Below are 13,477 nucleotides of genomic sequence, written 5' to 3' on the forward strand. Positions count from 1 at the left end.
TTCTTTTGTTGTGCAGAAGATTTTTAGTGTGATGTAGTCCCACTTGTTGATTTTTTGCTTGTGTTGTTTATGCTTTGGTGTCATATCCAAAAAATCATTGCCAAGAACAATGTTAAAGAGATTCTTTTCCAATTTTCTTCTAGGGGTTTTATAGTATTAGGTCTTATATTTAAGTTTTAATTCATTTCAAGTTAATTTTTGTGAGTGATGTAAGAAAAAAGTCTAATTTCATTTTTCTGCATGTGGTTATCCAGTTTTCCCAGCACTACTTGTTGAAGAAACTATCCATTTTTCATTGAGTATTCTTGGCTCCCTGGTCAAATATTAGTTGACCATATATGTGTGGGTTTATTTCTGGACTCCCTATTTTGTTCTGATGATGATCTATGTGCCTGTTTTTGTGCCAGTACCATACTATTTTGATTACTACAACATTTTAATATAGTTTGAAATCAGGAAGTGTGAGGCCTCCAGCTTTTTTCTTCTTTCTCAGGATTTCCTTGATTATTCATGGTCTTTTGTAGCTCCATACAGACTTTAGGACTTTTTTTCTATTTCTGTGAAAAATGCCAATGGAACATTAATAGGGATTGCATTGAATATATTAATGGCTTTGAGTAGCTATGGACATTTTAACAACAATTCTGATCCACGAACATGATATATCTTCACATTTATTTGTGTCTTCTTCAATGTCTTTCATTAAAGTTTCATAGTTTTCACGGTACAGATCTCTCATTTTTTGGTTAATTTAGTCTTAATATTTTAATTTTTTGGTGCTATTGTGAATGGGATAGTTTTCTCTATTTCTTTTTCAGATGTTTCATTGTTACTAATAGAAATGCAACTGATTTCTGTATGTTGATTTTATTTTCTGCAACTTTACTGAATTCATTGCTTAGTTGAAACATTTTTTTGTTGATCTTTAAGATTTTCTATATATAAGATTGTATCATTCTGCAAATAACAACAATGGTACTTCTCTATTTTAATTTTGAATGCTTTTATATCTTTGTCTTGCCTGATGGCTCTACCTAGGACTTCCAGGATTATGTTGAATAAGAGTGGTGAGAATAGACACCCTTGTCTTGTTCTTGATCTTAGAGGAGAGGCTTTCAACCTTTTGTCATTGGCTCTGATGTTAGCTGACTTCTGCTCCTGCTTAGGTGAATAATTCAAGAAGGTCTGAGGACTACAGGCTGGGAACACTAAAATGGGATTTTCAATTTCATTTGACAGCAGGTGGCCCCTTGAAAAATAGCAGCTCAAATGCAAGCTACCCCACTAAAGAGCCTCTAAGGTTTGGACCTGGGACAGATTTTGATGTGAAGCTACCTTAGATATTTATAACAAAAGAGGAGAAAATGTAGCTTGCTCTCTTCTATTTATAGTAGACATATCCACACTCACAAGAACACTCTCACAAGGACACACTCAAAGATAGAGGGGGAGAAGAGAAAATCCTCAATACCCATGCTTGTCCACCAAGGCCTCCATAAGCCAGGGAGCAGCTAGCAGAGCAAGCTGTGGTGCTCAAGGTGGTGGCAGATTTTTGGCTCTAAGACTAGCAAATTGGCAGCAGTATTTGGGTGCCTGGGGCAACATATGCCAGAGGAGGGGGCAGACGTCATTGGTTTGGAGTAAAAAAGAATGAGGACATCTCACAGGGTGAATATCTACCTAACTTTCCCTCTCCTATAAACACACACAGTCAGAAAAAAAGCATGTTAACAAGAGGAAGACAAGTTCACAAATGTACTTAAAGCACGTCATCGACAGAACAGCACTCCCTCTGTTAAAGTGGATGGTGGCTTAGATCCACTGTAAATAAAATTAAACATTAATGTGACTTCACTTATTCCCCAAATTTTCATCTAGATATTAAATCTAATGTTTATTTTCCAGCCCCATTGCCACTGCCTTGGCTTAGATCCAGTCGTTATTCTTGAGGATGAATAGTTCCATAAAACCTTATCTGAGATCTAAACTTACAACGTCCAACTCTCAAATTCACCAGCTACAGGGCCATTAATATACTCTCCAGAACCCAAATCTAATCACATCACTCCTCTGGGTAGAATTCCTAAGTTGTTCTCCATTATGTAACACAAGTTTTAAATTTCCTTAAATATTATAAAAAACTTTTTACCGGGCGCCTGGGTGGCTCAGTTGGTTAAGCGACTGCCTTCGGCTCAGGTCATGATCCTGGAGTCCTGGGATCAAGTCCCACATCGGGCTCCCTGCTCAGCGGGGAGTCTGCTTCTCCCTCTGACCCTCCCCCCCCTCATGCTCTCTGTCTCTCATATTCTCTCTCTCAAATAGATAAATAAAATCTTTAAAAAAAAAACAACTTTTACCACCTACCCCCTCCCACCAATGTTATTATTATTTTTTTTTAACCACTGGCCCCTGTTTTCCCTTTAAATTGTGTGCAAATCCTGAAGGGGTCATGCACATGCCTATAGCATTGTGGATCTGTCCCTTCTGCTCAGAACGCCTTCCTCATCTCTGCCTTCAAATTCCGGCAAATCCTTTTGCTTCCCCAGCTACATTTCTTTAGGCAGAGCCCAAAATGTCATCCTGTCTGGTATCTAGCACCTAAGAACTGATTTTTCACTTTGTTTACATTCCTCCTTACAAAAGGGTTAGCTTCATGCTGGCAGAGGTTGAATCTTTTTCAGCTGTATAACCCTTCTTAGTAGAGTGTTCAGGTGAGTCGTAAACACACAATTTTTGTTCTTCATGAGCAATGTCTCATATTGCTCCTAACGCTTTTCAGAATTCAGTAAAGTCGAAGTAAAATGTTGGGTAGGGGTTCCTCATTGACTGATTTAGTCAACAAAGGTTTGTTGAGGGCTTACATCTTATGAGGCACTGTGTGAGGCTCAAGGGCTGACAAACAAATCTTAAAAATAAGCCTAGTTCTTGCCTTCAAATAATTGTGCTGCCAGGGAAGAAAATGCCTAAATCAAAAGATCCGAATCTAATTTATTGAGAAATATTAATATCTCAATAATTAACTTATTGAGAAAATAACTGGTACTGAAAGGAAAGAAAATAACTGGATTCTGAAAGGATTTCTAGTATATTACAGAATAATTTCTGAGAGGACAGTTGTTTATACTTCTTTAAAAATGTTTACATTTTTGGTCTTAAGAAAATCATAACAGTTGTTCATCAGGATTTGAAACCCATCATTCGGGAAAGGATTTAAACAGATTTGACATTTTCAAAAAAATATGATACAATATAGATGCAATGGAGGATACACACTTTGTAAAGAGAAAGGTACAGTTTTCTAATAATATTTAAATTTGTTAAGTCAATCCTCAAAAGCCAAAATGTTCGGCAGAGAAGGAATCCTCCTCTCAGAGTAGGAAAAATGCAGTATGATTGTTTTAGAATCCAAGGAAGGAAGCTCTGCTGCCTTTTCATGATACCAGAGTGGGGTAAGTTCTATTATTATAACAGCTCTCAACAGAGGGAATAAAGCCATAGGATTTACAAAGTAAAAGGGCCTCATCTGCAGAGATATTCAAAATGGATAATATACAATTTTTAAAAGATGAATCAATAAGGAAATTATTAATAGCTAGCCAAGAAAAAAAGCAGTATGACCTACACCTGCCCTCAATCATACAGAGTTAAAAGTGAAGATTGGACAATAGGAAGAGCTGTAGAGGATTTACAAGATCAAATTAAGCAAATTTATATGGTCCTAAGAATAATTTGTAAATAATGAAATAATTTTCAGAACAACTTCTGCAGGATCAAAATCCAGAAAGGCCCCTGATAGCAGAGAGAGGGTAAAGTAAGTGATGTGATTCATGCCAAGGCAGACTCTCCATCTGGAGATGTAAGTCTCTGGCATGCAATCCCAAATGAGAGAAGAGTGGCTGGCTCTGATGGCTGGACAGTCTAACTCAGTAAGTTTTTATGCCTAGCTCGAATTTATTTTCGACACTATTGGAGAGCAGGCACTCTGTTGTATGGGAAATGTCATGATTTTCATTAAAGCAAAAAGAATTTTTTTGAAGTAAATAATGTCAAGTAATGAGTGTAGTACTACCTGATGATCTCGTTTTTTCCTGGATGGGGAAGAAGATAAATCCAAGATGTAACTGATAAACTGGGAATAAAATGAAAGGATAAAGAATCTATTTGTCCCTTTGGGTTTGAGGAAAGTTATAGTGGGAACACAAGTATGAGATTAAAGATTGAGATAATAAATTGTTGGCTCAGAATAAATGAACAGAGTTTTGCATTTCAGAGGAGGATATGTTGCCATAGGGGATAATAAGGCACAAAGTGCAGCCCATGAACTGTACCAAGCAAAACTATGAGTGGTTTGGTGAAGAATAGTGGAAGTCAAAGTCTTATACATTAAGGAGACCAAGGGAGTATAGAGCTGGATGCTGGGTGCATCATCTACATGGACTCGGGGCTGGAGAGTGTGACCTCAATCCAGGAGCTAACGTATGTGAATGAGGGGAGAAGAGATCAAGAGGCTGACAATGCTGGCAAAAGAGAGAGATCAATGATGATAAAGCCCTCAGAAGGGCCAGGTTTTACTAATGAATGGAAAAGTAGTCATCTGGGCCTAGGATGGGTGACAGGGAGAATGCTGGCACTACTTCCCAATTCCATGGTGACTGGAGAATGGGAATTAGTGTTCTCAATATGTGGTTTAATTTTGGTTTAAAAAAAAATACGAAGGTCCAAGCAGTGTAGACTCTGGGAATATAGGGCATTTTGTTCTCAGTGAAAAAGGGGTTTTAGAGAGCACATGGAAAGAATTGAGAAAAAATAAAACAAAAAGATGAGTTGGGTAAAGAATTGCCATGTGATTATTATTAATTCATTAATTCAAGCAGTATTTATCAAGTGACTTCTATATGCCAGTCATCATTCTAGGACCCAGAAATATAGCAGTAAACAACACAGAGAAGGTCTGTGGCATTAAGAATCTTAGATTCTTATTATTTATATGGAATTTTGGAGGAGATAGGCAGTTTATAGACTTCTTTTCTTCACTTGTCCCAAATTATTATAACCATATGAATACCAGTCAAATAAATAGAAAGAAAGAAAGAGAGAGAGAAAGAGAGGAAGGAAGGAAGGAAGGAAGCAAGGAAGCAAGGAAGGAAGGAGGAAAGGAAGAAAGGAAGAAAGGAAGAAAAAGAAAAGGAAAGAAAGAAAGAAAGAAAGAAAGAAAGAAAGAAAGAAAGAAAGAAAGAAAGAAAGAAAGAAAAAGAAAGAAAGAAAGAAAGAAAGAAAGAAAAGAAAGAAAGAAAGAAAGAAAGAAAGAAAGAAAGAAAGAAAGAAAGAAAGAAAGAAAGAAAGAAAGAAAGAAAGAAAAAGAAAGAAAGGAAGGAAGGAAGAAAGAAATGGTTTTGTTTTTAGGGAAAAAGCTGTCTAGAATAGCATAAATATGAAACCTAGATATTTGTATAGGAGAGGAAAACTAGTCACCAAACTAAAAGATATAATTGAAGAGAGGAGTAAACTAAATGAAGAAGGGAAATCTTTAAAAGGCTGGGGTGTGAAATTAGCACACATTGGGGAATTTTCTCAGACTAAATAATATCTATCTATCTCAGGTTTTTTTTAAAAGATTTATTTATTTATTTTAGAGTGAGAACATGAGGGGGAGGGGGGGAGACAGAGAAGGAGAGAACCCTCAGGCAGACTCCCTGTGGGGTGTGGAGCGGTGCTCAACCCAAGACCCTGAGATCATGACCTGAGCCGAAATCAAGAGCTGGCCTCTTAACCAACTGGGCCAACAAGGCGCCCCTATCTCAGTTTTATATATATGTTAGACATACACATACATACATGTGTATATGTGTTGGTAATAGTCTAAAATGACAATTTTTCCTATTCCTTAGTGAATATTCTGCATGACTAGACATGGCTTTGTAAGCAAGTTCTCCACTTCATCTACCTGTACCATAGAAGGAAAAGTCTTCAATCTGTGTCCCTGTGAAAGAAACATCACTTCTTTCTGGACATGATCTTTTATCACATCCGCAACAAATTAAGCTTCATGTTGCCATGAAATCCTGTTAAGGATTTCTCAGTCCCACAAATATTTTGTTTGTACCCTTCTCCCTTTGGAAATTATCAGGTTAACTCAAACAATGTATGAAAAGCAATGGATGGAATAGGTGGTTTGTTTCCAAAGATGACACAAGTACCACCTCCTCAGGTGTAAATCCCTAGTGACCTGCCATGCCCTTGACCTAAGAGTCTCAAAGCTGGGATTCCTTCCAAGTTGAGGCAGCAAGCTTAGCTAAGGCTTGGAATGGGAGCTGACACAGATCCAAAAGCCCACTGATAAACATAGATATTCTAAAAAGAAAATAAATGGCTTGTTTTGGGGGGATGTAAAATTATATTTTTTGGATATAAAAATGCATTTTTTCCCTTTTTACTTGAGCTTTGCTTTGTTCTCAAGTTAACCACTTGCCATGGTACACCTCAAGAGATAACAAGAACCCGAGGCACTGAGTCACCCCTATTGTCTGGGGCTGGTCTGAAAGAAGGTTCAGGAACTCTGTAGGGCAAGGTGGGCTGTAGGGGTAGGTCTGCTCATGCTTTGCTTCGGGGGAGGGGGAGGCTGGGGTAAGGACTACAGCTGGAGAGTGAGGAAGTAGTAAAAGCAGGGCAAGGCCAAAGAGGTTCTTCAAGAAACTTTCCTTGTTACCATTTCCCATTCATGGCAACTGGCCTAGATGAAAGCAGGGATGAGTTACCTCTCTTCAGGGCTGACTCCGGGAGCAGAAGGGGCCAAAGACCTAGTCTGTGATGATGGATTACTCAAAGCAAAACACCTTCACCCATGAAATAGCTAGTCTTGGGATTTCATTCTGAGAGTTTCTGCTCTGTCTTTAGAAACCATCCCATAATCAAATCACATTTCTCTAGGTGGAGTCAAGTATTTACCTTGCCCAGTTACTTTGGCTCCATTTTTGATACAAGTTAGAATAAACAGCAGTGAATAAAAATGGACTTCTAAATAAAAATCCTTGACAGTTGATTCTGTCATTTATCAGAATCATTTAGGAAATGAAGGCAGAAAATATACATTTTAAAATTTATCACTAATTAAAAAGAGCCCTAAAAGTTTTATATACAATGACCAAGAAAAAAATTGCTTAATTATGGAAATACCATACTTATTTGTCTAATAATAACTTGAAAATCACAAGGTCATCATTTTCTCTAAATCCAAATAAGATACAATCTCTTGACTCTGATAAAAGTTCCAAAATTTAATGATGTGTATCAGTGGTTTAACATAATTTTTATGAAATATTTCTGTGTTAATCTTAACCATCCTTAGTTCAGTACCTGCTCTTAAAAACAACATTAAAAACATTTTATATCATGATTAACCCTGGTCATATAAACTTATTGGGAAAAAATATTTTGATCATTAAGTACCACACCAGAGGGCTTAATTTAATCCTTACCTGCAAAGATTTGACACTAGTTATGAGTGAATATCCAACGTCTCTAATCAACAGGATTTTTCATACAATAGAGAGGGCAGTGTTAATGTGATTATAGAATTCTCAATACGGTTTTTACTTAAAAAGTACATAATGAGCATCCTTCACAGTAGTTGGTGTGTAATCCCATTGGATTTGATAAGAAATTTCTTCATGAACACACAGGAAATTAAGCATAAAGAACCTTAAATGTATAAGATAACTGTTAAACAAGTGACATGATGTTACACACATGGGATACAACAATTATAGAAATACATTTTGGAAGAAAAAAACTTAAAAGATATTCTAACCCCAAAGCTTTTAAAGAAAATTTAAGAGAATAGAAATACGTGGCAAATGGGAGGGAGTGTTTTGCTCCCTCTTTAATTGCAGCAGTATTCTAGAAAACAATCCTCTTTGAATTTGGGGAGATAACACTGTTTTCCATGCCTTTGCTCTTTATTTTCTGAGGTACATAAAGTAGTAGAATAGACTTAAATTGACACTATTTTTTGTTTACATATTCTCTCTAAAAAATCAATTATTTTGCTTCATGCTATTTGAAAACTAATTGTACATAACCTAATGGAATTTACTTTTTTTGACTTGTAACTTGTAGAAAGTAGAAAATTGTCTGTTGTAAAATTAATTGGAATTGAAAAACTTTCTAAGTTGTAATGACTAACCAGACTTTTTTTTGAATGCAGTTGATTACTATTATATCAGGCATGAGAAATTGTATTATTGTTATACAGATATTAAAACAATAATAGCCCTCCTCACAACTTGTGTCCATAAGCATGTTTGGGTGTTTGTCATTCTGATATTTCAGGTTTATGTATATTCAGACCACATTTTACAAGCATATTTATCTCTATCTTTAATAAAACAATGCACACTGGGAGTTAAATTCAGTATCACTATGCCTAACACTTTTGCAATTAACTCATCAATGATTTGTAACAGTTATTTGATATCCAGGAAACACTCTAAGCCTTGGTACCTTTAAGTCATTTTCCTCAGAAACTAGGAGTCCTCTTTTGCCAAGATGAATGAATTCGAATATCAAAGTGTCCATGGGTTTGGAGAAATTCAGAAATAATGAAGTTCAAATGGATTCTCTATTTGTTAAAATGATCTCATCCTTACCGGTAACAAAATTGCAGCAACACTAGTGACATTTTACATTAAATCTTTGAAATATGGCAAAACAGAGAGATGTGTATTCTATGTAGAGCATAAAAGAGTTGCAACACATTCTTTCCATAAGAGGTCTCTCATTTGTGTTATTAGCACATAATGAGGCGTGCAGTTGACCCTTTGTTCTGTAAGATTGGCAGGTTTTGGAAAAAACTCTTTCTTGACCACTTGTCCTAGTAAGGTAACCATACTCCATCCAGACCTTTAGAAGGGTTCCAGAATTAACATGTTGAAAGCAATGCATAGAGTCTGCTATTCCGTTGCCACAGTTTCTTTAGGTACTAGTGTTTGTTTTCCTTCCAGGCAATGATCATTCTTAGAAACTGTCTGCTTCCACAAGATTTAGCCTTTAGTTAGTGTAAGTAAAATTGGAGATTTAAAACTTTTAGTTAGAGGAACTCAAGTCATCCAGGTATCCGTAAAGTACACAAGTGCTTTAAAACCAGTCTTCTTTCATACTGCACTGGTCATGTAGGGCAATTGGTTCATAAACCACTATCTCTTTGAATGAGATGACACTGAGTGATGTTCAACATTGATACTCAGCCTCTTCTTTCAGACTTCCAACCAGGTTGACAGGAGTGATGACGATGGTCCCTGTTGTAGATACCTGTGCAGTGAAATACTTAATTTTGCCTTGGCTAATTAGCAGGTGCCAGGTGGTATATTTGGAGTAGGGGTTCTCAAATTTTTAGGTGCTTCAGGATAACCTGTAGGATTTGTTAACACACAGAGTCCTGGGTGCCACCCCCAAAGTTTCTGATGCAGCAGATCTGAGATAAGGTGGAAATTTGCATGTCTAATAAGTTCTTAGGTGAGGCTGATGTGATGGTTCAGAAACCACATTTTGAGAATCACTGATTTAGAGCAAAGGCATCTTGACTTCTGAGTCTGTTCTTAACAGGCACTCGTACAATGGCTGCCTCTCTGAGCCTCTCTCTTTCTCTCTTTCCTTCTCTCTCCCTCTCTCTTGCACTCCCTCTCTCAATCTCTCTCCTTCTTAAATAATAAAGAACTAGATATATTACAGTCTGTATAATTAGCTTTTATTCTGAGATACTACTTAGGCATTAAGGCATATTATCAATATTACTTGAAGAATCCTCAAACTATTTAAAATCCTAGCTCCCATCACAATCTGAATATTACAACATTCCTTTCATGCGGCATAAATAAGAAAGTTCTCAAATGTACAAAGGGAAGGGAGGAGAGAGTTATAATGCTTTGCTTTTGATGTTATCTTTCTGATAATTAGCAATATCACTTCAATAAACCTTGTCTGGTAGGGTCATTTTTTTGCTTTGAGTAGGAAAAAAGCACAAGGTAGCCTCATGTTCTAAAATAGGAAAACAACTTGTGGACAATTTGCTTGTGTCTTCTTTCAGAAAGTGATGGGTTGGAAAATAGCAAGAAATGAATGAGATAGTTTCTATCATCTATAAAAATTTTTCTTAAATATTATTCTCCACATCTTTTCTTTCAATAAAAATAAGGATACCTGCTGCTGTCATGCAAGGAGAACAACTTTCATGAACATCTCTTATTTTGAATTCAATTTTCAAGTAAATATTTGAGTTAGAAGCATTTTGCAGGGAGACAAGTTTGAAATATTCAGTGCTTTGGATTGCAGCTCTCACATTTGTACAAAGTACGCCAGGTGGCTACTCCTTTGTATGTGAGTTAGGAGCCAGCACTTCCCTCCTAACCACCTGCAGGCCTACGTGGAATTTGCTGACATCAGCCGTGTCACTGTAATGAATCAGAAACAAAACTTTTTCTGTTCGTGTCCCATGTTGGTTGCTTCACTGCTCCACCCACATTTGAATCTGTCCCCTAGAGTGGTTTGCTGTCCTGTAAACTCTATCGACATGTCTCCCTCAGTCATCTAGAGCTCTTTTGAAGGCACGTGTACATCCGCCCCTACCTCGTTCTCCAGCACCTAGCACAGTGGGTGCTTGTATTTGATAAATATTTATGAAATTCAAATAAATGCAAATATTTATATCACATCACCATGGCAGTAGTAACTCTCCCATATGGGACCCAGCTGTGATTTAGTAGTCTACTACTCCTTTTCTTTGTAAATTGCATTCTTAATGTAATCCAGCAAGGCTAACTACATCATTTTTATTGGTTAAAAGAATCCTGCCTTATTCTCAAATGTTGAAGTCTTTTCTTAGAGATGGAGATTGTTATGTATTTGTAGTTACTCCAAGATTGTTATGTTAATACAGTCTTACTGGCCATATGTTGAGATGAGAAATGTGAGCAACGGTAAGGTTACAAACCTGAGAAAATTGTGTTAAATGAATGGAAATTAAAGTTTAATAGTATATATTTTTAAATAGTTTTGAAAGATAGCTTTTGAGTTATCTAATATAATATGCTATTTTGTATATAAATATTCTTTCAGATGTCACATCATGACAGTCTTTTGTGATTTTTTTAAAAACTATGAGGTTAACTAACATGTCTGTTGTTAATTGAGTTAGTAATTGCTACTTCTTTTAGTAGACAAAAGAAAGTCATTGGATAACTCTTGGTAATTTTTTTGCAACCAATCTGAAGGTGAGAGAGTAAAATAACAATTAGAATTAAAAATATTCAAACATTTAATTGACACAAATCATAATACATGAAGCTAAAGGTGAAATAGCCTAAAATAAATTCAGTTGAAAGTCAAACTTCTAAAATTTTGTTTAAATCAAAAGTTGAGAAATTATTTTAAACTGACTTTTTTTATTTCCAAAGAGCAATAGAGTAGAAAGAAAGAAAGAAAGAAAGAAAGAAAGAAAGAAAGAAAGAAAGAAAGAAAGAAAGAAAGAAAGAAAGAAAGTCCACAAAGTAATTTTAGCTTCAGATCATTAGGATAATAAAGTTTGTGTGTACAGAGATTTTTAAAAAAGAATAGTTTTACTCAGATATCCCTGTCATATGAATGAAATTTCTACCAGCTTTGAAGTGGCCCTGTTCCATTGGCTGCTGGGAGTGTGCTTATGCTGGTGAGCACAACTTGCTCTGAGAGTTTTGATATGTTGTCAAAGTTGCTGATCTGGGTGGTCAGAGACTTCCGGCTCTCTGTGCTCGTTCGGCCCCGGGTAAGCCGGTCCTCCTGGCGATGGTGAACTCCAAGGCAACAGCAAGAAAATGCAGCTTTAAATTCCTCTCGAAACTTTCCTGGCAAACCAGGGAGAATGAAAGGAGAAAGAATTACACATAAATAGGGTTCAACAAATCATTTATAGGGTATAACCCAGTTGCTCCCTTGAGCCAAACTAACAATGAGGTGAAACATTTTGCAAAAAGGAGGAAATAGGAAGAGGAAATTGTGTTACTGGAAGCTTGGTAGACTCTTGAAACAATAAGGTATTTCCATAAAATAATGTAACTGCTTTTCATGTGTGATGTTTGGAATTTGTTTCATTCCTTTAGAGTCAAACCTTCTATATTTGTGATTGTGGGTTTTTATAGACAGCTGTAATGATAATGATCATTAGTAGGCTGTCCAGAGATATTTAATAATTTCAAAAATGATGAAGCCTGTATTGTATACAGCCATGACTGTACAAAAATTATCCCTGCACTGGACTCTGAAGAAACTGGTCTACTGGCATGCTCAGTTCAACAGAGTATCTAGAAAAAACATCTTAAAATATATAGAAAATTTCTAAAGTTTCATAATCTGCATGAGGCAGAACAAAAAATGGAAGGAAAAATTACCCACTTTAGAAGTTATTACTTGCTCTTAAATCACTGACGTGAAATTGGAGAAGTATGAAAAATGAAACAGTCACCTTTTTAAGGATAAATGAACAGGATTGGGAATCATCATTTCTCTTCTCTGAGCCTCCATTACCAAAGTGGGTGATTGAGTGATTACATGAGAAGCGAATGTTCAAGGGCCTCTAACAATCGCTGGCACATCCCAAGTCTCCACAGGTTATCAGCCACCTTCCCTGCCTCACTCCACCCCACAATAGCACTTTGACTTGGTCCTGTGGCCTTGACTTCAAACACTTCTCCCTATAACCTTCTAGGAGGTTTGATCTGCTTAGTGCAAGCCTGAGGGCTTTAGTCATCTCTAACCCCAAGGCAATGGCTTCCTCATTGCTTTCCAAGCCACAGCTCCACATGGTCCCTTGACCCCTCAAACACATCACATGAGCAGTGAGTGGTATCCGGTGATCTCCGATCTAATGCCATCTTTAACCTGGAGACAGGGGTTGGATGTGGTGGGGGAAGGCAAGAAAACCCCACATATACACCACCTGAAAGGTGAAATAAAGCAGGTGTGTATATATATATATATATATATATATATATATATACACACACACACTTGCTTTTATATATATATATATATATATATGGTATATACCATGATTGAGAAAAAAAACAATGGAAGTTGACTGGTCATTTGTCTTTTTTTCTTTTTTTTAAATAACCCATACAACCTACAAGGCCAAAGATGAAGTTGGAAAATACACATACTTTATTAAGTATGCAATAAAATGAACACCTTATTCTTCCATATAAAATTATCATATATTTGGAGATAGCAATGAAACAGAAATAGCCAACCAGTTAGAGAAGAAGACAGTGTAAAGATGCAGCTAATTAAAACACAATTCTAAAGGTCAATCAGGCAAAATGTTTGTAAATAAAACAACTAGTTAAATGATTTTTACATTTACATTGGTTCCATAAACCGAGAAAGATTAAATCTGTTACAGATGTGCGTCTTTGTGTGTCATTTAGCTTGTGCGATATTTAGAAGTAGT

General features: G+C 36.4%; 1 protein-coding gene across 1 annotated transcript in view; it reads right to left on the minus strand.

Moving 5' to 3' along the window:
* Positions 1–9,251: 9,251 nt before the first annotated feature.
* The window catches only part of HCRTR2 (hypocretin receptor 2), a 117,131-nt gene continuing 112,905 nt past the window's right edge, over positions 9,252–13,477 (minus strand). Inside the window, exons 7-8 of the mRNA XM_027603242.1 lie at positions 11,648–11,873; positions 9,252–9,306 (exon numbers count right to left, since the gene is read on the minus strand). Of these exons, the coding sequence (XP_027459043.1) occupies positions 9,252–9,306; positions 11,648–11,873 (281 nt within the window). The remainder of the gene's footprint in view (positions 9,307–11,647; positions 11,874–13,477) is intronic.

The sequence above is a fragment of the Zalophus californianus genome, chromosome 7 (genome assembly GCF_009762305.2).
Source record: "Zalophus californianus isolate mZalCal1 chromosome 7, mZalCal1.pri.v2, whole genome shotgun sequence".
In the NCBI taxonomy this organism is placed as follows: domain Eukaryota; kingdom Metazoa; phylum Chordata; class Mammalia; order Carnivora; family Otariidae; genus Zalophus; species Zalophus californianus.